At 47.7% G+C, this 25,534-nt stretch overlaps 1 protein-coding gene across 1 annotated transcript in view; it reads right to left on the bottom strand.

Annotated features, from left to right (window-relative positions):
* LOC140480303 (fucolectin-like) overlaps window positions 1-25,534 on the bottom strand; it is a 43,062-nt gene that overhangs the window by 8,384 nt on the left and 9,144 nt on the right. The window contains exons 2-3 of the mRNA XM_072575007.1: window positions 21,225-21,286; window positions 1,941-2,220 (exon numbers count right to left, since the gene is read on the bottom strand). Coding sequence (XP_072431108.1) covers window positions 1,941-2,220; window positions 21,225-21,279 — 335 coding nt within the window. The 5' untranslated portion in view covers window positions 21,280-21,286. The remainder of the gene's footprint in view (window positions 1-1,940; window positions 2,221-21,224; window positions 21,287-25,534) is intronic.

Consider the following 25,534-nt stretch of genomic DNA (forward strand, 5'->3'; position numbering starts at 1 on the left):
GAGAAACTATCCAAAAGAAGATCCTAAATACTTGCCTTCAGATTTTAAATTAACTGGGTTAAAATCTCACCAATCAGTATCTGGGATCCTTCTCTGGTTTAGCACATTCCTGTGAGGTTTCTGTGTTTGTGGTGTGTCCATTTCTCTCCTTGTGACCTGCCTGATTGTACCATCTCCTTGGAGGAGAAAGTGAGGACTCAAGATGCTGGAGATCAGAGCTGAAAATGTGTTGCTGGAAAAGCGCAGCAGGTCAGGCAGCATCCAAGGAACAGGAGAATCGATGTTTCGGGCATATGCCCTTCTTCAGGAATGAGAAAAGTGTGTCCAGCAGGCTAAGATAAAAGGTAGGGAGGAGGGACTTGGGGGAGGGGCGTTGGGAATGCAATAGGTGGAAGGAGGTCAAGGTGAGGGTGATAGGCCGGAGTGGGGTGGGGGCGGAGAGGTCAGGAAGAAGATTGCAGGTTAGGAAGGTGGTGCTGAGTTCGAGGGATTTGACTGAGACAAGGTGGGGGGAGGGGAAATGAGGAAACTGGAGAAATCGGAGTTCATCCCTTGTGGTTGGAGGGTTCCTAGGTGGAAGATGAGGCGCTCTTCCTCCAGCTGTCGTGTTGCTATGGTCTGGCGATGGAGGAGTCCAAGGACCTGCAGGTCCTTGGTGGAGTGGGAGGGGGAGTTGAAGTGTTGAGCTACGGGGTGGTTGGGTTGGTTAGTCCGGGTGTCCCAGAGGTGTTCTCTGAAACGTTCCGCAAGTAGGCGGCCTGTCTCCCCAATATAGAGGAGGCCACATCGGGTGCAGCGGATGCAATAGATGATGTGTGTGGACGTGCAGGTGAATTTGTGGCGGATATGGAAGTATCCCTTGGGGCCTTGGAGGAAAGTAAGGGGGGAGGTGTGGGCGCAAGTTTTGCATTTCTTGCGGTTGCAGGGGAAGGTGCCGGGAGTGGAGGTTGGGTTGGTGGGGGCTGTGGACCTGACGAGGGAGTCACGGAGGGAGTGGTCTTTTTGGAACGCTGATAGGGGAGGGGAGGGAAATATATCCCTGTGGTGGGGTCCATTTGGAGGTGGCGGAAATGACGGCGGATGATACGCTGTACATGGAGGTTGGTGGGGTGGTAGGTGAGGACCAGTGGGGTTCTGTCCTGGTGGCGATTGGAGGGGTGGGGCTCAAGGGCGGAGGAGCGGGAAGTGGAGGAGATGGAGTGGAGGGCATCGTCAACCACATCTGAGGGGAAATTGCGGTCCTTGAAGAAGGAGGCCATCTGGGTTGTACGGTTTTGGAACTGGTCCTCCTGGGAGCAGATGCGGCGAAGACGAAGGAATTGGGAATATGGGATGGCGTTTTTACAGGGGGCAGGGTGGGAGGAGGCGTAGTCTAGGTAGTTGTGGGAGTTAGTCGGTTTATAGTAAATGTCCGTGTTGATTCGGTCGCCTGAGATAGAAATGGAAAGGTCTAGGAAGGGGAGGGAGGAGTCTGAGACGGTCCAGGTGAATTTGAGGTCGGGGTGGAAGGTGTTGGTAAAGTGGATGAACTGTTCAACCTCCTCGTGGAAGCACGAGGCAGCGCCGATACAGTACCATCTCCTTCCCTCATTCTCACTTTCCCACAAACTGTCAAAGAGAAATCTGGCTTCAAGATCTCTTTGTTGATTCTTTGAATCCAACTGATCCTCTCCCTCACTTGTTTCCCTGTGCTGTAGCCCTGTCAGTGAATCTTTCCCGGTCATCTTGCTTTCACAGTCAGAATCTCTGGGCTAGAAACAGGACACAAAATGTTGGAGAAACTCACCAGGCCAGGCAGTATCTGTCGTGAGAAACAGATGTTAACCTTTCCACATGAACTACTTCTCGGCACAAACGCTATCTGACCTGTTGAGTATTTCCAGGACCAGTGTCTAGCTGCTGCAGTAAGTTGGATTAGTAAGACAATGTGGTATATTTACACTCGGTTCTCGTTGCCGTGGATGTAAGGGGAAAGGCCAACACGGACCTCAATGTTTCTCAAGCGTTTCCAGCAGCAATCCTGCCTATTGGTGATCTTTATAGTCAACACCGGAACAGCAGTGAATAGATCGAGACTCCACCAGGGTTCAGTATCGGTGTTAGTGTGAGTGCAAGACAGGTTACCATAGAAGCCATTTCGATTCCCATCGATGGCTCTGTTCGCATCTCCTCCCCAGTTAGTACTTGACTGAGATGCATTCCCTCTGAGGGCCACGTTCCCTGTAAATACAAATAGACTTCCTGAATGCTCTGACAACAAACGTTCCTCATTATAGAAGCTGTCATTCTGCCCGGAATCACAGAATTGTTATAGCGTATAAGGAGGCTAATTGGTCCATCATGCCCGCTCTGGCTCTCCAACTGAGCATCAATGCCGACTGCCTGTCTTTTCTCTCATTTCCTTGTGCACCACTTCTATCCAATTAACCATCCGATGTCCCTCTTGATTTCCTCAATTGAATCTGTCTGCACCACATTTCCAGGCAGTGCATTCCATTCCCTAACTACTCACTGAATGAGAAAAAGCTTTTTCTCACATTACCCTTACTTCTTTTGGACATCTCTTCATGGTCGGTGACAATAGAAAGTGAAATAACAGAATTGGGCTGAGACATTATCTTGGTATATGATTCTAAAATTCCAATGCCCAGGGACGTGTCCCTTACAGTCAGAAAGACCATCTACACACACTGTACCTGTTTCAACTCAACACAAGTGATTAAAATGTAAACAAAGTCTGGTAGTTAACTGTCAATCAATACCAATAGGTGTATTCTCCATGACATTGCTTTCACCTATCAGCAGAAAACACTTGCCTACCAGTCAGCAAACTCCACCCATGCAGCATCAATGTTGGTTTTCCCTGTGAATTGGTATTCTTGAGAATTGTCCTGATGAGTTCAAGAGGACACCTTTGAAAAGGTGTGTCTTTTTCCAGCAATACTCCTGTCGTACATTCCGGCACTCCATGTACTGACCAGCACTGCATTCATGACAGGGTGCCAGTTCACTCACTACTACACTGCACTTCATTTACCAAAGCAAGGCTACATTCTGCAGCTCATAATGTCATCTGCTAAATACACCTAAAACCAACTCCTGTACAGATGGTTCTTCCATAACACGATGGTTGCAATCTTGTGCAGCCCCAGCATTGTAGAAAATCCACACTTCAGAAGCAGTACTTAAAGTAGTGGTGATGTAATTGCGTTACAGCATTTTAAAAGTTTGCAGTTTAGAAACAGTGGCCCCAATTTGTCAACCACAAATTCATGTTAATGAAAGGTTAATTCATGTTAATGAAATGCGCGTTGTAGCAGAACGACCTGTATTAGATCTAAAAGTACTTCTGGAAACCTGGTGATGGAATAAAAGAGGGGCAAATCAGCAAATCCTCCAGTGTACAAAGGACAATCCTCCAAAGTACAGAGGGATCTGGGAGTGCTAGTCGAGGATTCTTTAAAGGTAAACATGCAGGTTGAATCCATGATTAAGAAAACGAATGAAATGTTGTCATTTATCTCAAGAGGGTTGGAATATAAAAGCACCGTTGTGCTGCTGAGACTTTATAAAGCTCTGGTTAGGCCCTATTTGGAGTACTGTGTCCAGTTTTGGTCCCCACACCTCAGGAAGGACATACTGGCACTGGAGCGTGTCCAGCGGAGATTCACACAGATGATCCCTGGAATGGTAGGTCTAACATATGAGGAATGGCTGAGGACCCTGGGATTGTATTCATTGGAGTTTAGAAGGTTAAGGGGAGATCTAATAGAAACTTACAAGATAATACATGGCTTGGAAAGGGTGGACGCTAGGAAATTGTTTTTGTTAAGTGAGGAGACTAGGACCTGTGGACACAGCCTTAGAATTAGAGGGGGTAAATTCAGAACAGAAATGCGGAGACATTTCTTCAGCCAGAGAGTGGTGGGCCTGTGGAATTCATTGCCGCAGAGTGCAGTGGAGGCCGGGACGCTAAATGTCTTCAAGGCAGAGATTGATAAATTCTTGATGTCACAAGGAATTAAGGGCTACGGGGAGAATGCGGGTAAGTGGCGTTGAAATGCCCATCAGCCATGATTGAATGGCGGAGTGGACTCGATGGGCCGAATGACCTTATTTCCACTCCTATGTCTTATGGTCTTATGTTGGCCACCCACACTCCCTGTGTCAACATTTCTCTCCCCTCTGGTGCTGACCCGCTTCCCTTCAATGGACCATCGTTACCTCCTCCTCACAAAACCCCTGCCCTTCATTCTGGAGGGTAGGGCAGACTGGAGAATAGTCCTGTTCAAGGAGGAGAGTAGAGACAATCCTGGTCATTATAGACCAGTGAACCTCACTTCAGTTGTTGGTAAAGTATTGGAAAAGGCTATAAGAGATAGGATTTATAATCATCTAAAAAAGAATAATTTGATTAGGGATAGTCAGCACGGTTCTGTGAAGGGTAGGTCATGCCTCACAAACCTTATTAAGTTATTTGAGAAGGTGACCAAACAGGTAAATGAGAGTAAACCGGTTGATGTGGTGTATATGGATTTCAGCAAGGGGTTCGATAAGGTTCCCCACAGTAGGCTATTATACAAAATGTGGAGAAATGGGATTGTGGGAGATATAGCAGTTTGGATCAGTAATTGGCTTGCTGAAAGAAGACAGAGGGTGGTGGTTGATGGGAAATGTTCATCCTGGAATCCAGTTACTAGTGGGGTACTGCAAGGGTTGGTGTTGGGTCCACTGCTGTTCGTCATTTTTATAAACGACCTGGATGAGGGTGTAGAAGGGTGGGTTAGTAAATTTGCAGACGACACTAAGGTCAGTGGAGTTGTGGATAGTGACGAAGGATGTGGTAGGTTACAGAGAGACATAGATAAGCTGCAGAGCTGGGCTGAGAGGTGGCAAATGGAGTTTAATGCGGTCAAGTGTGAGGTGGTTCACTTTGGTCGGAGTAACCGGAATGCAAAGTACTGGGCTAATGGTAAGATTCTTGGTAGTGTAGATGAGCAGAGAGATCTCAGTGTCCAGGTACACAGATCCTTGAAAGTTGCCACCCAGGTTGACAGGGTTGTTAAGATGGCATACAGCTTTTATTAATAGAGGGATCGAGTTCCAGAACAATGAGGTTATGCTACAGCTGTACAAAACTCTGGTGCGGCCGCACTTGGAGTATTGTGTACAGTTCTGGTCACCGCATTATAAGAAGGATGTGGAAACTTTGGAAAGGGTGCAGAGGAGATTTACTAGGATGTTGCCTGGTATGGAGGGAAGGTCTTATGAGGAAAGGCTGAGGGACTTGAGGCTGTTTTCGTTAGGGAGAAGAAGAAGGTTGAGAGGTGACTTAATAGAGACATATAAGATAATCAGAGGGTTAGATAGGGTGGACAGGGAGAGCCTTTTTCCAAGTATGGTGACAGCGAGCACGAGGGGGCATAGCTTTAAATTGAGGGGCGATAGATGTAGGACAGATGTCAGAGGTCGTTTCTTTACTCAGCGAGTAGTAAGGATATGGAATACTTTGCCTGCAACTTTAAGTACATTTAAATCGTCGTTGGACAAGCATATGGACGTACGTGGAATAGTGTAGGTTAGATGGGCTTCAGATTGATATGACAGGGCGGTGCAACATCGAGGGCCGAAGGGCCTGTACTGCGCTGTAATGTTCTATGTTCTATGTCTGAGGAAAGGACTCAATTTCTAATCTCTCTCTCTAATTCCTGGCGTGGGCCATCACTTTGCAAACTTTATTGCCAATTTTCCCTTAAAAAATCATTTCAGTCTGATTTCCATTCCTATTCTTGACTCTGGTAAAGGCCAATTTAATGACTTCTTCACTTGAACTGGATTAACCCTCCCTGTCTGAGGTTTATGAGATATATACCTCACCACCAAGTCCCTGTTCCATATTTCCTTGTACAAGAGTGAGAGACACTATCATTCAAACTCCAATCCTCTCTTACCTTTCATTAAATGATCTATACTTCAGCTCCACTCAGGAAACTCTCTCTGAAATCATAACCTCTGTTTGCAGTCAGCTTGCCTGGATGGGGGGCAGCTCCATCAACACTCAAGAAGCTCGAAATCTTGTGGAGTCAGAGACATTAGGGACATTTCAGCAACTGCTGGACAAGCACATGGATGGCAGTAAATTGAGGGGTGTGTCGGTTAGGTTGGTCTGAGATTAAGATAAATACTCAGCATAACGTAGTGGGCCGAAGGGCCTGTACTGTGCTGTCCTGTTCTATGTTCTACGTAAAGGACCATAAAAACCCAAGGTACAGCAGCCGAAGGCACTTAACAGGGTAGATGTATAAAGGTTGTTTCCCCTTGGGGAAAGTCTAGGACCAATTGGTATCATCTCGGAGTAAGGGGTCACCCAGTTAAGTCAGAAGAAAAAGAATTTCTTGAAGGGAATCTGTGAAATTCTTTACCTCAAGAGGCTGGATCATTAAATATGTTCAAGGCTGAGATGAACAGATTTTTAATCAGTAAGGGAATTGAGGTTCATGGGGATGAAGTAGGAAAATGGAGTTGAGGGTTATCAGACTGACAATGGTCTCACAGAATGATGGAGTAGACTCGATGGGCTGACTGGCCCGCTTGTCTTATAATTGTAAAGGAATTATCTTGGCGACACTTCACTGCACCCCCAGAATGGCATGTGTATCACTGAGTAAGTAAGAGGACACCCTATGCCTGGCCTAACCAAGGCTCCAAATTACTGCAGTAAGACATCTATCCTCCTGTGTTCAAATCTTCTTGTGTTAAAAACCAATGTGCCATTAGCTTTAATTACTTGGTCTACCTTCAAATTTACTGTCAGTGACTCATATTTCTTTGAAGATCAACATTTCCTAGCCTCTCACGATTTAGGTAGGACTCTGTAATTCTGTTCGCCAGTAGATAACCTCACATTTTTTTCACATTGTCCTGCATCTGCCAGTTTTTGCCCACTCACGTAGCCTCTCCAAATCCCATGGAAGCATTTTTGCTGCCTGTTCACCACTGCCATACTCTAGTTTTATGTCAATGTTGGTGATGAGCTGCCTTCCTGAACCACTGCAGTCCATATGCTGTAGGTAGACCCACAATGCCCTAAGGGAGGGAATTCCAGGATTCTAACCCAGCGACAGTATCGTAATGGTGATATATTTCCAGGTCAAGATGGTGAGTGGCTTGGAGGGGAGCTTGCAGGGGGTGGTGTTCCCATATATTTGCTGCCTTTGTCCTTTTCGATTGTGGATGTGGTGCCAATCAAGTGGGTTGCTTTGTCCTGGATGATTTCAAGCTTCTTGAGTGTTGTTGGAGCTGCCCCCCATCCAGGCAAGCTGACTGCAAACAGAGGTTATGATTTCAGAGAGAGTTTCCTGAGTGGAGCTGAAGTATAGATCATTTAATGAAAGGTAAGAGAGGATTGGAGTTTGAATGATAGTGTCTCTCACTCTTGTACAAGGAAATATGGAACAGGGACTTGGTGGTGAGGTATATATCTCATAAACCTCAGACAGGGAGGGTTAATCCAGTTCAAGTGAAGAAGTCATTAAATTGGCCTTTACCAGAGTCAAGAATAGGAATGGAAATCAGACTGAAATGATTTTTTTAAGGGAAAATTGGCAATAAAGTCTCCTTCCATGCACCCACCACTCTTTGTAAAGAACCTCTGACCTCCCCTATACCTTCCTCCAATCACCTTCAAATTAGGATCCCTCCTTTAGTAAGGAAAGTGTGATCAGAGAAAGTTAGGGAAATTATAAAAGGGAAATTCTGGTGCAGAAATTAATTTGAGCTTTTTGATTGTGCAATTAGTGGACAGTAACTACTGGGGATCCAGTAGATGTGACACAACTGGATTTTCAAACCCATTCAAACACATACAACACAATAAACATAGAAACATAGAAAATAGTAACAGACAGAGGCCATTTGACACTTCAAGCCTGCTTCACTATTCAATATAGTCACTGCTGATCATCCAATTCAGTTCCCTGTTCCCACTTTCTCCTCCTACCTTTTGATTCCTTTAGCCCTGAGTATTTTAAGAACATGAAACGCTAATAGACAAGTTTAGGTTAGATTAGATTACTTACAGTGTGGAAACAGGCCCTTCGGCCCAACAAGTCCACACCGACCCGCCACTCACCCATACCCCTACATTTACCCCTTCACCTAACACTATGGGCAATTTAGCATGGCCAATTCACCTGACCTGCACATCTTTGGACTGTGGGAGTAAACCGGACCACCCGGAGAAAACCCACGCAGACACGGGGAGAACGTGCAAACTCCACACAGACAGTCGCCTGAGTTCAACAGGTTAGGGCTAATGCATTGGTATGGATAGAGGATTGGTTCATAGACAGGAAGTAGAGAGTCAATATAAGTGGTTCATTATTTTTTGTTAGCAAGATATGACTAATGGAGTGCTGAATGATTAATGTGGAGCTTCAGCTATTTACAATCGACACTAATGACTTACCGGAGGAAACATGTTCACTTGTGTGTTCTATATTTGCTAACAACACAAAGCTGGTTGGGAGTAGAAGCTGTGAGGAGGATACAAAGGAACAAGGGCAGGCAACAAGGTTGTGTGGAGTGTATTGTGGGGCAATGTGATGTTATTCACTTTGTTCATAAGAAAAACATGAAACTTGTAGAGAGTGATGTTTAGAGAGACCTGAGTGTGCTGATACAAGGAACACAAAATTAACTTGCTGATTAGGAAGACATCTTGCAGGTTGGCTTTTACAGCCAAGTGTTTGGAGTATAAGAATAAAGAAGTTACTATAATTGTGCACTGTTTTAGTGAGACCGCAGCCAGATTACTGTGTGTAGTTTTGGTTTGCTTATTTACAAAATGATGTATTTTACTCAGAGGTGGAAAGAAAAGGTTCACATCAGCTCGTGCAATAAGTGATGGACCTACAATGAGGTACTCAGTGAATAGGGTCAGTATGCTCTGGAAGAATGAGAAGTGATCTCATTGAAATGCAAAGGTGTCTGACAGGGTCCATCCACGGACTGTTTCCCCCACATTGGAGGATCTAGAACAGGGCAGCACAGTCTCGGGATATTGCAGATTGTGATGATGAGACATTTCTTCCCTCAAAGGGTTACAGATACTTAGAATTGTCTTCCCCTACATTGCTCTTGCAGGAAGTTGATGTAATGAAGGACTCTTGCCCGAAATGTTGATTTTCCTGCTCCTCGGATGCTGCCTGACCTGCTGTGCTTTTCCAGCACCACTCTAATCTCGACTCTGGTTTCCAGCATCTGCAGTCCTTGTTTTTACCTAGGAAGTTGAAACAGCCTCAGTGGGCTGAATGGCCTCCTATGTGCATTACTGTTGTTTGAGAAACAGATGGCAATGTGCAGTGGAAAATCACCTTGATTCTTATGGAATGGGGAAAGAAGCTCAAAGAGCTGTCTGACCTCCTCCTATTCTCAGTTCCAATCGTGCTATAGACCAGAAGTGACTGGTCTATTCTGGTAGACTCGGGAGAAGCACTCACTACAGGGATGAGCAGCCCTCTCTCCATTTTGAACAGAGTGGCAAAGAGAGAGGACAGACCGAAGTGAGGGCTGCTGGGAAGTTTTTAAGTTGGTGAAATCTAAACCCGAGACCCTACATTGCAACTATACAAAACGCTGGTGTGGCCACACTTGGAATATTGTGTACAGTTCTGGTCACCATGTTTCGGGAAGGATGTGAAAGCATTGGAAAAGGTGCAGAGGAAATTTACCAGGATGTTGCCTGGTCTGGAGGGAGGGTCTTATGAGGAAAGGCTGAGAGACTTGGGTCTGTTCTCATTGGAAAGAAGAAGGCTAAGGGGGGATTTGATAAAGACATACAAGATGATCAGAGGATTAGATAGGGGAGACAGTGAGAGTCTTTTTCCTAGGATGATGATGTCAACTTGTATGAGGGGGCATAACTACAAATTGAGGGGTGATAGATTTAAGACAGATGTCAGAGGCAGGGTCTTTACCCAGAGAGTGGTAAGGGTGTGGAATGCCCTACCTACTAATGTAGTCAACTCAGCCACATTAGGGAGATTTAAACAATCCTTAGATAAGCACATGGATGATGATGGGATAGTGTAGGGGGGCGAGCTGAGAATAGTTCACAGGTCGGCGCAACATCGAGGGCCGAAGGGCCTGTTCTGTGCTGTATTGTTCTATGTTCTACACCGTAGGGCCTGCCTCCCACCCACCTCCCACCGTAGGGCCTGCCTCCCACCCACCTCCCACCGTAGGGCCTGCCTCCCACCCACCTCCCACCGTAGGGCCTGCCTCCCACCTCCCGCCTCCCTCCCTCCCACCTCCCACCGTAGGGCCTGCCTCCCACCTCCCACCGTAGGGCCTGCCTCCCACCCACCTCCCACCGTAGGGCCTGCCTCCCACCCACCTCCCACCGTAGGGCCTGCCTCCCACCTCCCGCCTCCCTCCCTCCCACCTCCCACCGTAGGGCCTGCCTCCCACCTCCCACCGTAGGGCCTGCCTCCCACCCACCTCCCACCGTAGGGCCTGCCTCCCACCCACCTCCCACCGTAGGGCCTGCCTCCCACCTCCCGCCTCCCTCCCTCCCACCTCCCACCGTAGGGCCTGCCTCCCACCTCCCACCGTAGGGCCTGCCTCCCACCCACCTCCCACCGTAGGGCCTGCCTCCCACCCACCTCCTCTAACCTTGCTCAGAGTCTGTAAACTCGGTAAGTTTTCAGGTTTTCTAATTTTTTTCCTTTTCTTCTCTTAGTCCTGAGTGGACTTTCAGATTACCGGGGTACGGCTGATAGGGCAGTTGCATCTTCCTCCTGCAGAATGGGGCAGGTAGGAGACATGACTCATGTCTCTGCTGACCACACCAGCAGGAAGTGCACCCAACTCCAGCTCCTCGAAAACCGAGTTAGGGAACTGGAGCTGGAGCTGGATGAACTATGGATCATCCGGGAGGCTGAGGAGGTAATCGAGAGGATGTACAGGGAGGTGGTCACTCCCCAGACACAGAATAAGGACAGCTGGGTTACTGTCAGGGGGAGGAAAGGGAGCTGACAGTCAGAGCAGGGATCCCCTGTGGCCGTTCCCCTCAGCAATAAGTGTATTGTTTTGGATACTGCTGGTGGAGGCAGCCTGCCAGGGGAAAGCCATAGTTGTAAGGTCTCTGGCACTGAGCCTGGCACTGTGGCTCAGAAGGGAAGGGGGGAGAATAGAAAAACGCTAGTGATAGGGGACTCAACAGTTGGACAGATTGACAGGACATTTTGTGGTCAGGAACGGGACTCCCGGAAGGTACGTTGCCTCTCTGGTGCCAGGATCTGGGATGGCACCGATCGGGTTTACAGGATTCTGAAGGGGGAGGGTGAGCAGCCAGAAATTGTGGTACATATTGGCACCAATGATATAGTCAGGAAAGTGATTGAGGGTCTGAAAAGTGACCACAGAGAGTTAGGTTGGAAGCTGAAGCGCAGGACGAGTAGAGTAGTGATCTCAGGTTTGCTATCGGTGCCACGAGATAGTGAGGGGAGGAACAGTCAGTGAGTGAGGCTTAACACGTGGCTGTGAGGGTGGTGTAGGAGGGAGGGCTTCAGATACCCAGACCATTGGGATACCCCCTGGGAAAGGTGGGACCTGTACATGAAGGATGGGTTGCACCTGAACTGGAGGGGCACAAATGTCCAGGGTGAGAGATTTGCTCGTGTGGGTGGGGAGGGTTTAAACTAGTTTGGCGGGGGGGTAGGGGGTGGAATTAGAGCTACGTATCTGAGAGGGGGCAGTTGTAGACGGGGCAGTGACAGGATGTAGTGAATCTGTTGGGAAGGTTTCTCACCCGATGAAACAAAAGGATCGGTTAAAGTGTGTCTGCTTTAACGCAAGGAGTGTCCGAAATAAGACCGACGAACTTAGAGCATGGATCAGTACTTGGGGCGATGATGTTGTGGCCGTAACGGAGTCATGGGTTTCACAGGAGCAGGAATGGTTGCTGGATGTTCCAGGGTTTAGAACATTTATTCTGGGTAATCCGAGATGGAGGACGGGAAAAATTTCTGGCTGTAAGAGCTGCTCCTTTATTGAGGTATTTGAAGTGCTGAAGGTGATTTCCTCGAATTCCAGGAGCAGCAATTCCTGTTTTATTTGCTGTTGCATTGTTTTGGAACTTGGGGAAAAAAAAGTCAAAACAACAGCAGTTTTAAAAGGGAGAAGAGCAGACAAGGGAAGCACATGGTGAGGTCAGTGCAGGAGAGAGAGAGAGAGAGAGAGAACCTGCACAGTTACTGCCTTTGCTGTTTTTGAATTCAATGTATCGCTGGACATCGGAGTGTGTCTGGAAAAATTAACAAACAGTGAATTTCACAACTAATCTTGGAGGAACCTGTTTGGGCGAAGTTTACAACACAAAATCAGATAAGTTAATCGTTGTTTTAAGTCTGTCCAATAGAAAGGCTGTAGTAGTGGGTACAGTGGGTTTTGATTAGATTAGATTACTTACAGGGAAGGCAGATGAATTCAAAGCATGGTTAGGAACACGGGACTGGGATATCATAGCAATTATAGAAACATGGCTCAGGGATGGGCAGGACTGGCAGCTGAATGTTCCAGGATACAAATTCTACAGGAAGGATAGAAAGGGAGGCAAGAGGGGAGGGGGAGTGGCATTTTTGATAAGGGATGGCATTACAGCTGTGCGGAGGGAGGATATTTCTGGAAATACATCCAGGGAAGTTATTTGGGTTGAACTGAGAAATAAGAAAGGGGTGATCACCGTATTGGGGTTGTATTATAGACCCCCCCCCTAATAGTCAGAGGGAAATTGAGAAACAAATTTATAAGGAGATCTCAACTATCTGTAAGAATAATAGGGCAGTTATGGTAGGGGATTTTAACTTTCCAAACATCGACTGGGACTGTCATAGTGTTAAGGGTTTAGATGGAGAGGAATTTGTTAAGTGTGTACAAGACAATTTTCTGATTCAGTTTGTGGATGTACCGACTAGAGAAGGTGCAGAACGTGACCTACTCTTGGGAAATAAGGCAGGGCAGGTGACTGAGGTGTCAGTGGGGGACACTTTGGGGCCAGCGACCATAATTCTATTTGTTTTTAAATAGTGATGGAAAAGGATAGAACAGATCTAAAAGTTGAAGTTCTAAATTAGAGAAAGGCCAATTTTGACGGTATTAGACAAGAACTTGCGAAAGCTGATTGGAGGCAGATGTTCACAGGTAAAGGGACGGCTGGAAAATGGGAAGCCTTCAGAAATGAGATAATCAGAGTCCAAAGTATATTCCTGTCAGGGTGAAAGGGAAGGCTGGTAGGTGTAGGGAATGATGGATGATGAAAGAAATTGAGAGTTTGGTTAAGAAAAAGAATGAAGAATATGTCAGGTATAGACAGGATAGATCGAGTGAATCCTTAGAAGAGTATAAAGGCAGTAGGAGTATACTTAAGAGGGAAATCAGGAGGGCAAAACGGGGACATGGGATAGCTTTGGCAAATAGAATTAAAGGAGAATCCAAAGGGTTTTTATAAATATATTAAGGACAAAAGGGTAACGAGGGAGAGAATAGGGCCCCTCAAAGATCAGCAAGGCGGCCTTTGTGTGGAGCCACAGAAAATGGGGGAGATAATAAATGAATATTTTGCATCAGTATTTACTGTGGAAAAGGATATGAAAGATATAGACTGTAGGGAAATAGATGGTGACATCTTGCAAAATGTCCAGATTACAGAGGAGGAAGTGCTGGATGTCTTAAAATGGGTAAAGGTGGATAAATCCCCAGGACCTGATCGGGTGTACCGAGGACTCTGTGGGAAGTCTGGGCCTCTTGCTGAGATATTTGTATCATCAATAATCACAGGTGAGGTGCCAGAAGACTAGAGGTTGGCAAACATGGTACCACTGTTTAAGAAGGGTGGTAAAGACAAGCCAGCGAACGATTGACCGGTGAGCCTGACCTTGGTGGTGGGCAAGTTGTTGGAGGGAATCCTGAGGGACAGGATATACATGTATTTGGAAAGGCCAGGAATAATTAGGGATAGTCAATATGGCTTTGTGCATGGGAAATCATGTCTCACAAATTTGATTGAGTTTTTCGAGGAAGTAACAAAGAAGATTGCTGAGGGAAGAGCAGTAGATGTGATCTATATGGATCTATATGGACATCAGTAAGACGTTCGACAAGGTTCCCCATGGGAGACTGATTAGCAAGGTTAGATCTCATGGAATACAGGGAGAACTAACCATTTGGACACAGAACTGGCTCAAAGGGAGAAGACAGAGAGTGGTGGTGGAGGGTTGTTTTTCAGACTGGAGGCCTGTGACCAGTGCAGTGCCACAAGGATCGGTGCTGGGTCCTCTACTTTTCATCATTTATATAAATGATTTGGATCAAGCATAAGAGGTTTAATTAGTAAGTTTGCAGATGACACCAAAATTGGAGGTGTAGTGGACAGTGAAGAGGGTTACCTCAGATTACAACAGGATCTGGACCAGATGGGCCAATGGGCTGAGAAGTGGCAGATGGAGTTTAATTCTGATAAATGCGAGGTGCTGCATTTTGAGAAAGCAAATCTTAGCAGGACTTATACACTTAATGGTAAGGTCCTAGGGAGTGTTGCTGAACAAAGACCTTGGAGTGCAGGTTCATAGCTCCTAGAAAGTGTAGTCGCAGGTAGATAGGATAGTGAAGAAGGCGTTTGATATGCTTTCCTTTATTGGTCAGAGTATTGAGTACAGGAGTTGAGAGGTCATGTTGCGGCTGTACAGGACATTGGTTAGGCCACTGTTGGAATATTGCATGTAATCCTGGTCTCCTTCCTATCGGAAGGATGTTGTGAAACTTGAAAGGGTTCAGAAAAGATTTAGAAAGATGTTGCCAGGGTTGGAGGATTTGAGCTACAGGGAGAGGCTGAACAGGCTGGGGCTGTTTTCCCTGGAGCATCGGAGGCTGAGGGGTGACCTTATAGAGATTTACAAAATTATGAGGGGCATAGAGAGGATAAATAGGCAAAGTCTTTTCCCTGGGCTCGGGGAGTCCAGAACCAGAGGGCATAGGTTTAGGGTGAGAGGGGAAAGATATAAAAGAGACCTAAGGGGCAACTTTTTCACCCAGAGGGTGGTACGTGTATGGAATGAGCTGCCAGAGGAAGCGGTGGAGGCTGGTACAATTGCAACATTTAAGAGGCATTTGAATGGGTATATGAATAGGAAGGGTTTGGAGGGATATGGGCCGGGTGCTGGCAGGTGGGACTAGATGGGGTTGGGATATCTGGTCAGCAAGGATGGGTTGGACTGCAGGGTCTGTTTCCGTACTGTACATCTCTATGACTCTGTGACTCTCTATGTTTAAAAAGAATAGGGAGTGTGGAAAAAGAGGAGGGGGTGTAGCATTGCTAATCAGAGAGTGCATCACAGCTACAGAAACAAAGGTTGTTGAGGAAGGTTTGTCTACTGAGTCAGTATGGGTGGAAATTAGGGACAGCAAGGGAGCAGCTATCTCATTGGTGTTTTCTACAGACCCCCTAATAGCAATGGAGAGATTAAAGAACTCATAGGCGGGCAGATTTTGAAAAAATGCAGATATAGCAGGGTTGTTGTTATGGGTGACTTCAACTTTCCCAATATCGACTGGAACCTCCTTAAGTGCAGATGGTTTGGATGGAGCCATTTTTGTCAGGTGTGTTCAGGAGGGTTTCCTTACTCAGTATGTAGACAGACCGATAAGGGGAGAGGCCATTTTGGATTTGGTGCTCGGCAACGAGCCAGGACAGGTGTCAGATCTCGCAGTGGGAGAACACTTTGGTGACAGTGACCACATCTGCCTCACATTTACCATAGCCATGGGGAGTGAAAGGAGCAGTTACTGAGGGAAGATATTTAATTGGGGGAAAAGCAAATTATGACACGATCAGACAGGAGTTGTGAAGTACAGACTGGGAGCAATTGTTCCACAGAAAGGGCACAGCAGACAAGAGGAGATTGTTTAAGGAGCAGTTGTTGCAAGTGATGCACTAATTTGTTCCTCTGAGACAGGTAAGAAGGGGTAAGATTAAGGAACCTTGGATGACAAGAACAGAGGAGCTTCTCGTCAAAAGGAAGAGGCAGCTTACGTAAGGTGGAGGAAGCAAGGATCTAACACAGCTTTAGAGGATTACAGGCTTGTTAGAAAGGAGCTCAGAAATGGACTGAGGAGACCCAGGAGGGGGCACGACAAAAGGCTTGGCAGGAAGGATTAGGGAGAACCCAAAGGCATTTTATTCATAGATGAGAAATAAGAGAATGATGAGGGAGAAGGTAGGGCCGGTCAGGGGTAGCTTGTGCGTGGAGTCTGAGCAGATGGGGGAAGCCTTAAATAGGTTTTTGCACTGGTTTTCACTCAGGAAAGGGACCTTGTTGTGAATGAAAACTTTGAGGAGCTGGGATACAGGCTTGACCAGATCAAGATTGATGAAGGTGATGTGCTGGAAATTTAGGAAGACATTAAGATTGATAAGTCCCCAGGGCCAGACCAGATTTATCCCAGGCTGCTCCGGGAAGTGAGAAAGGAGGTTGCTAAGCCGCTGGCGAGGATATTTGCCTCCTCACTCTCCACGGGAGTTGTACCAGAGGATTGGAAGGAGGCGAATGTTGTTCCTCTTTTCAAGAAGGGGTATAGGGAAATCCCTGGCAGTTACAGACCAGTCAGTCTTATGTCTGTGGTCAGCAAGGTTTTGGAAAGAATTCTGAGGGATAGGATTTATGACTATTTGGAAAAGCATAGTGTGATTAAAGATGGTCAGCATGGCTTTGTGAGGGGCAGGTCATGCCTCACAAATCTTATTGAGTTCTTTGAGGAGGTGACAAGACAGATCGACAAAGGTGGAGCAGTGGATGTGGTGTATTTGGACTTCAGCAAGGCATTTGATAAGGTTCCCCATGGTAGGCTCATTCATAAAGTCAGGCACTATGAGATACAGGGAGATTTGACTATCTGGATTCAGAATTGGCTGGCTGACAGAAGGCAGAGAGTGGTTGTCGATGGAAAATATTCTGCCTGGAGGTCAGTGTTGAGTGGGGGTCCTGCAGGGCTCTGTTCTTGGGCCTCTGCTCTTTGTAGTTTTTATAAATGACTTGTATGAGGAGGTTGAGGGGTGGGTTAGTAAATTTGCAGATGACACAAAGGTTGGAGGTGCTTTTGATAGTATCGAGGGCTATTGCAGGCTGCAGTGTGACATAGACAGGATGCAGAGCTGGGCTGAGAAATGGCAGATGGAGTTCAACCTGGATAAATGTGAAGTGATGCATTTTGGAAGGTCGAACTGGAATGCTGAATATAGGATTAAAGACAGGATTCTTGGCAGTGTGGAGGAACAGAGGGATCTGGGTGTGAAAGTACAGAGATCCCTCAAAGTTGCCACCCAAGTGGATAGGGTTGTTAAGAAAGCATGTGGTGTTTTGGCTTTCATTAACAGAGAAATCGAGTTTAAGAGCCGCAAGGTTTTGCTGCAGCTCTACAAGTCCCTGGTGAGACCACACTTGGAATATTGTGTTCAGTTCTGGTCGCCCTACTCTCGGAAAGATACAGAGGCTTTGGAGAGGGTGCAAAGAAGGTTTACCAGGATGCTGCCTGGACTGGAGGGCTTGCCTTATGACGAGAGGTTGAATAAGCTCAGACTTTTCTCTCTGGATAGAAGGAGGAAGAGAGGAGACCTGACTGAGGTACAAAATAAAGATAGGGATAGATAGAGTCAATAGCCACAAATTTTCCCCAGGGCAGGATTGACTGGCAGGAGGGGTCATAGTTTGAAGATATTAAGAGGAAGGTATAGAGGAGACATCAGAGAGTTGTGAATGCATGGAATGCGTTGCCAGCGGTGATGGTGGAAGCAGAGTCATTGGGGACATTTAAGTGACTGCTGGACATGCACATAGAGAGCAGTGAGTTGAGGGGTGCGAAGGTTAGGATAGGTAAAAACAATGACTGCAGATGCTGAAAACCAAATACTGGATTAGTGGTGCTGGAAGAGCACAGCAGTTCAGGCAGCATCCAATGAGCAGCGAAATCAACGTTTCGGGCAAAAGCCCTTCATCAGGAATAAAGGCAGTGAGCCTGAAACGTGGAGAGATAAACTAGAGGAGGGTGGGGGTGGGGAGAGAGTAGCATAGAGTACAATGGGTGAGTGGGGGAGGGGATGAAGGTGATAGGTCAAGGAGGAGAGGGTGGAGTGGATAGGTGGAAAAGGAGATAGGCAGGTCGGACAAGTCCGGACAAGTCAAGGAGACAGTGCTGAGCTGGAAGTTTGAAACGAGGATGAGGTTGGGGAAGGGGAAATGAGGAAGCTGTTGAAGTCCACACTGATGCCCTGGGGTTGAAGTGTTCCGAGGCGGAAGATGAGGCGTTCTTCCTCCAGGCGTCTGGTGGTGAGGGAGCGGCGGTGAAGGAGGCCCAGGACCTCCATGTCCTCGGCAGAGTGGGAGGGGGAGTTGAAATGTTGGGCCACGGGGCGGTTTGGTTGATTGGTGCGGGTGTCTCGGAGATGTTCCCTAAAGCGCTCTGCTAGGAGGCGCCCAGTCTCCCCAATGTAGAGGGGACCACATCGGGAGCAACGGATACAATAAATGATATTAGTGGATGTGCAGGTAAAACTTTGATGGATGTGGAAGGCTCCTTTAGGGCCTTGGATAGAGGTGAGGGAGGAGGTGTGGGCACAGGTTTTACAGTTCCTGCGATGGCAGGGGAAAGTGCCAGAATGGGAGGGTGGGTCGTAGCGGGGTGTGGACCTGACCAGGTAGTCACGGAGGGAACGGTCTTTGCGGAAGGCGGAAAGGGGTGGGGAGGGAAATATATCCCTGGTGGTGGGTCTTTTTGGAGGTGGCGGAAATGTCGACAGATGATTTGGTTTATGCGAAGGTTGGTAGGGTGGAAGGTGAGCACCAGGGGCGTTCTGTCCTTGTTACGGTTGGAGGGGTGGGGTCTGAGGGTGGCGGTGCGGGATGTGGACAAGATGCGTTGGAGGGCATCTTTAACCACATGGGAAGGGAAATTGCGGTCTCTAAAGAAGGAGGCCATCTGGTGTGTTCTTTGGTGGAACTGGTCCTCCTGGGAGCAGATACGGCGGAGGCGGAGAAATTGGGAATACGGGATGGCATTTTTGCAAGAGATAGGATGGGAAGAGGTGTAATCCAGGTAGCTTTGGGAGTCGGTGGGTTTGTAAAAAATGTCAGTGTCAAGTCAGTCATCACTAATGGAGATGGAGAGGTCTAGGAAGGGGAGCGAGGTGTCAGAGATGGTCCAGGTAAATTTAAGGTCAGGGTGGAATGTGTTGGTGAAGTTGATGAATTGCTCAACCTCCTCGCGGGAGCACGAGGTGGCGCCAATGCAGTCATCAATGTAGCGGAGGAAGAGGTGGGGAGTGGTGCCGGTGTAATTATGGAAGATCAACTGTTCTACATAGCCAACAAAGAGACAGGCATAGCTGGGGCCCATACGTGTGCCCATGGCTACGCCTTTGGTCTGGAGGAAGTGGGAGGATTCAAAGGAGAAATTGTTAAGGGTGAGGACCAGTTCGGCCAAACGAATGAAAGTGTCAGTGGAAGGGTACTGTTTGGGACGTCTGGAGAGGAAAAAACGGAGGGCTTGGAGGCCCTGGTCATGGCGGATGGAGGTGTAGAGGGCCAACTATCCAATCCCTCTACACCTCCATCCACCATGATCTTCCGTAATTACACCGGCACCACTCCCCACCTCTTCCTCCACTACATTGATGACTGCATTGGCGCCACCTCGTGCTCCTGCGAGGAGGTTGAGCAATTCATCAACTTCACCAACACATTCCACCCTGACCTTAAATTTACCTGGACCATCTCTGACACCTCCCTCCCCTTCCTGGACCTCTCCATCTCCATTAATGACGATCGACTTGACACTGACATTTTTTACAAACCCACCGACTCCCACAGCTACCTGGATTACACCTCTTCCCACTCTATCTCTTGCAAAAATGCCATCCCGTATTCCCAATTTCTCCGCCTCCGCCGTATCTGCTCCCAGGAGGACCAGTTCCACCATAGAACACACCAGATGGCCTCCTTCTTTAGAGACCGCAATTTCCCTTCCCATGTGGTTAAAGATGCCCTCCAACGCATCTCGTCCACATCCCGCACCTTCGCCCTCAGAACCCACCCCTCCAACCGTATCATGGACAGAACGCCCCTGGTGCTCACCTTCCACCCTACAAACCTTCGCATCAACCAAATCATCCGCCGACATTTCCGCCACCTCCAAAAAGACCCCACCACCAGGGATTTTTTTCCCTCCCCACCCCTTTCCGCCTTCCGCAAAGCCTGTTCCCTCCGTGACTACCTGGTCAGGTCCACACCCCCCTACGACACACCCTCCCATTCTGGCACTTTCCCCTGCCACCGCAGGAACTGTAAAACCTGCGCCCACACCTCCTCCCTCACCTCTATCCAAGGCCCTAAAGGAGCCTGCCACATCCATCAAAGTTTTACCTGCACATCCACTAATATCATTTATTGTATCCGTTGCTCCCGATGTGGTCTCCTCTACATTGGGGAGACTGGGCGCCTTCTAGCAGAGCACTTAAGGGAACATCTCTGAGGCACCCTCACCAATCAACCACACCGCCCCGTGGCCCAACATTTCAACTCCCCCTCCCACTCTGCCGAGGACATGGAGGTCCTGGGCCTCCTTCACCGCCGCTCCCTCACCACCAGACGCCTGGAGGAAGAACGCCTCATCTTCCGCCTCGGAACACTTCAACTCCAGGGCATCAATGTGGACTTCAACAGCTTCCTCATTTCCCCTTCCCACACCTCATCCTAGTTTCAAACTTCCAGCTCAGCACTGTCTCCTTGACTTGTCCGGACTTGTCCGACCTGCCTATCTCCTTTTCCACCTATCCACTCCACCCTCTCCTCCTTGACCTATCACCTTCATCCCCTCCCCCACTCACCCATTGTACTCTATGCTACTCTCTCCTCTCCCCCACCCTCCTCTAGCTTATCTCTCCACGCTTCAGGCTCACTGCCTTTATTCCTGATGAAGGGCTTTTGCCCGAAACGTCTATTTCGTTGCTCGTTGGATGCTGCCTGAACTGCTGTGCTCTTCCAGTACCACTAATCCAGATGTAGGTTAGGATATTTTATTTTACAGTAGGACTAATCCTCGGCACAACATCGTGGGCCGAAAGGCCTGTTCTGTGCAGCACGTTACTATGTTCTTCTGTAAATGACAAAGCTTACCACATGCCAGGGTCCCCACAGCACAGCAAGCTGCCAACACAATCAAAGAGATCATCTTCAGCCTGTGGGGACAAGAAATGGAAGAGCAGACACTATCATCACTCCTGCTCCACATCGTTATTTCATGGACCCTGTGTTTATCTGACTCAGAACTTTTTAATTCTCTTTCTGATTTCAGGTAATTTTCTGTTCAACAAAGGAAGGGTCAGATCAAGCACTTTTTACAAATCAGCGAGGGGAAGCACTAGTCTAACCAGAGCACTATAGAAAGTTACAGCACATACAGACAGAGGTCATTTCACCCATAGTTTGAGAGCTGCTTAAAGAGAAACCATTCAGCTTGACCCCATCATCCATCACTTTCTGGATCTGTGGGTCATAGCATTCCAGTTCATATCCCAGATTTTCCATTTTAAAAGGGCCTTCATTTCTGCCACCTTTCAGGCACAGGAACATAACAGTTCGGAACAGGAAGACGCCATTTAGCCCCTCAAACCTGCTCCAACATTCAGTATGATCAAGGATTATTATCTCCAGTCTACTGTGCTGACTGCCCTATCTTGGTGGATGATGAGAACAGGAAAATGGGCCTGATTCTTTGGAAATTAACGGGTATAGACTTTGCTGGGTACGAACTTTGCCTGATACAGACTTTGCCAGATACGGGCATTACTGGCTAATGGTCATTACTGGGTTCGGGCTTTATTGGGTTTGGGCATTATGGAATTCCTCTACACCAATCTCCCAGGCAGCACGTTCCAGATCCTAACCACTCTCTGTGTAAAGAAATTTCTCCGAGTCTCACTCCGAGCTCTCTTGCTGACAATCTTGAGACTGTGACCCCTGGTTACTGACATACCAACGAGTGGAAACAGAATATCTTTTTTGATTCTGTGAAAATTGTTCATCATTTTGAATACCTCAATAAAGTCATATTTTAATCTTCTCCACTCCAAGAAGAATAAAGCCAATCTCTCTAGCGTTTCCTTCAATCTAAAATCCCTCATTCCTGGTATTATTTGAGTAAATCACCTTTGCACTCTCTCCAGGACTTTAACATCAGGAGCAGGAGTAGGCCGTCTGGCCCCTTCAGCCTGCTCTGCCATTCAATAAAATTATGCCTCATCTTTTTGTGGCCTCAGCTCCATTTACCTGCGATTTCACCGTATCCCTTAAATTCTGTATTTTTCAGAAAAATATCTACCTAAGCTTTAAAAGCGTTTACTGAGGCTGCATCAACTACTTCACTTGGCAGGGAATTCCATCGAATTAAAACCCTCTGGGTGAAGAGGTCCTTCTCAATTTGCTGTTCACAGCAGAGAGTGGCGTGAGCTGGGCGGAAGTGAAGTTGGAGCGCAGAGCTGGTCGGGAAGGTAAGTGATTGATATTTAAGAACTTACCTCGACGCTAACGGTCTTTTCACAGCAGAGAGTGGCATGTGTTCTAGACCCCAGGCCCTACAAAGCTAGGGCCTCCCTCCCATCCTCCTCCTCTAACCTAACTTTAAAGTCCACAGGTAAGCTACTCAGTGTTCTTGTTTTGGAGACTAAGTGCAGAGTTATGGCAGCGCAGGCAGTGGAATGTTCCTCCTGCAGGATGTTTGAGGTAGGGGTGACCACCGATGCTCCTGCCGACTTCATCTGCAGGAAATGCAGCCAGATCCTGATCCTCACAGACCGTGTTCGGGAACTGGAACTGGAGTTGGATGGACTGAGGATTATTCAAGAGGCTGAGAGGGTGATAGATAGAAGCTACAGGGACATAGTTACGACAGAGAACAGCTGGGTAACAGTTAGAGGTGGGAAGGGGAGGAAGCAGGAAGTGCAGGGACCCCCTGTGGTCGTTCCCCTCAACAATAAGTATACCGCTTTGGATACTGTTGGGTGGGACGGCCTAGCAGGGGTATGCTGCAGTGACCAGGTCTCTGGCACGAGGTCCGGCTCTGAGGCTCAGAAGCGAAAGGGGGAGAGGAGGAGAGCGTTAGTTATAGGAGACTCTATAGTTAGAGGGACAGACAGGCGGTTCTGTGGACATGGGCGAGACTCTCGGATGGTTTGTTGCCTCCCGGGTGCCAGGGTCCAAAACGTCTCAGACCGTGTCTTCAGAATCCTTAAGGGGGAGGGTGTGCAGCCAGAAGTCGTGGTGCACGTTGGCACCAAGGACATAGGTAGGAAGAGGGGTGGGGAGGTCATTCAGGAGCTCAGGGAGTTAGGCTGGAAGCTAAAAGCTAGGACGGACAGAGGCGTCATCTCTGGGTTGTTGCCAGTGCCACATGACAGTGAGGCAAGGAATAGGGAGAGAGTGCAGTTGAACACGTGGCTGCAAGGATGGTGTAGGAGGGAGGGCTTCAGATATTTGGACAATTGGACTGCATTCTGGGGAAGGTGGGACTTGTATAAACAGGACGGGTTGCACCTGAACCAGAAGGGCACCAATATCCTGGGAGGTAGGTTTGCTAGCACTCTTCGGGGTGGTTTAAACTAATTTGGCAGGGGGATGGGATCCGGACTTGTAGTCCAGCAAGTAAGCTAGCTGTGTGTCAGGATGTCCAAGACTGTAGGGAGGCTGTGGAGAAGGTAGCACTGACAGGGACTACTTGCGGACACAGAGATGGGTTCAAGTGTGTATACTTCAACACAAGGAGTATCAGAAATAAGGTGGGTGAACTTAAGGCGTGGATCGGTACCTGGGACTACGATGTTGTGGCCATCACGGAAACGTGGATAGAAGAGGGACAGGAATGGTTGTTGGAGGTTCCTGGTTACAGATGGTTCAGTAAGATTAGGGAGGGTGGTAAAAAAAGAGGGGGGGTGGCCATGCTAATTAGAAATGGTATAACAGCTGCAGAAAGGCAGTTCGAGAGGGATCTGCCTCTGGAGGTAGTATGGGCTGAAGTCAGAAATAGGGAAGGAGCAGTCACCTTGTTGGGTGTTTACTATAGGCCCCCCAATAGCAGCAGAGATGTGGAGAAACAGATTGGGAAACAGATTTTGGAAAGGTGCAGAAGCCACAGGGTAGTAGTCATGGGCGATTTCAACTTCCCAAATATTGATTGGAAGCTCTTTAGATCAAGTAGATTGGACAGGGCGGTGTTTGTGCAGTGTGTCCAGGAAGCTTTTCTAACGCAGTGTGTAGAGTGTCCAACCAGAGGGGAGGCCATATTGGATTTGGTACTTGGTAACGAACCGGGACAAGTTATGGGCTTGTTAGTGGGTGAACCTTTTGGTGATGGTGACCACAATTCTGTGACTTTCACCTTGGTTATGGAGAGAGATAGGTGCGGCAACAGGGTAGGTTTTACAATTGGGGGAAGGGTAAATACGATGCTGTAAGACAGGATCTGAGGAGCATAAATTGGGAGCACAGGCTGTCAGGGAAGGATGTCGTGGAAATGTGGAACTTTCTCAAGGAACAAATATGACGTGTCCTTGATATGTATGTACCTGTCAGGCAGGAAAGAGATGGTCGTGTGAGGGAACCTTGGTTGACGAGGGAGGTTGAATATCTAGTAAAGAGGAAGAAGGAGGCTTACATAAGGTTGAGGAAACCAGGTTCAGACAGAGCAGTGGAGGGATACAGGATAGCCAGAAGGGAACTGAAGAAAGGGATTAGGAGAGCTAAGAGAGGGCATGAAAAATCTTTGGCATGTAGGATCAAGGATAACCCCAAGGCATTTTATGCGTATGTGAGAAACATGAGAATGACGAGAACGAGGGTAGGTCCGATCAAGGACAGTAGTGGGAGACTGTGTATTGAGTCGGAAGAGATAGGAGAGGTCTTGAATAAGTACTTTTCTTCAGTATTTACAAATGGGAGGGACCCATTTGTTGAAGAGGAGAGTATGAAACGGACTGTTAAGCTAGAAGAGATATTTGTTAGGAAGGAAGATGTGTTGGGCATTTTGAAAAACTTGAGGATAGACAAGTCCCCCGGGCCTGACGGGATATATCCTAGGATTATGTGGGAAGCGAGAGAGGAAATTGCAGAGCTGTTGGCAATGATCTTTTTGTCTTCACTGTCAACGGGGGTGGTGCCAGGGGACTGGAGAGTGGCAAATGTTGTGCCCCTGTTCAAAAAAGGGAATAGGGATAACCCCGGGAATTACAGGCCAGTTAGTCTTACTTCTGTGGTAGGCAAAGTAATGGAAAGGGTACTGAGGGATAGGATTTATGAGTATCTGGAAAGACACTGCTTGATTAGGGACAGCCAGCACGGATTTGTGAGGGGTAGGTCTTGCCTTACAAGTCTTATTGAATTCTTCGAGGAGGTGACCAAGCATGTGGATGAGGGTAGAGCAGTGGATGTAGTGT

The sequence above is a fragment of the Chiloscyllium punctatum genome, chromosome 8, assembly GCF_047496795.1.
Source record: "Chiloscyllium punctatum isolate Juve2018m chromosome 8, sChiPun1.3, whole genome shotgun sequence".
In the NCBI taxonomy this organism is placed as follows: Eukaryota; Metazoa; Chordata; class Chondrichthyes; order Orectolobiformes; family Hemiscylliidae; genus Chiloscyllium; species Chiloscyllium punctatum.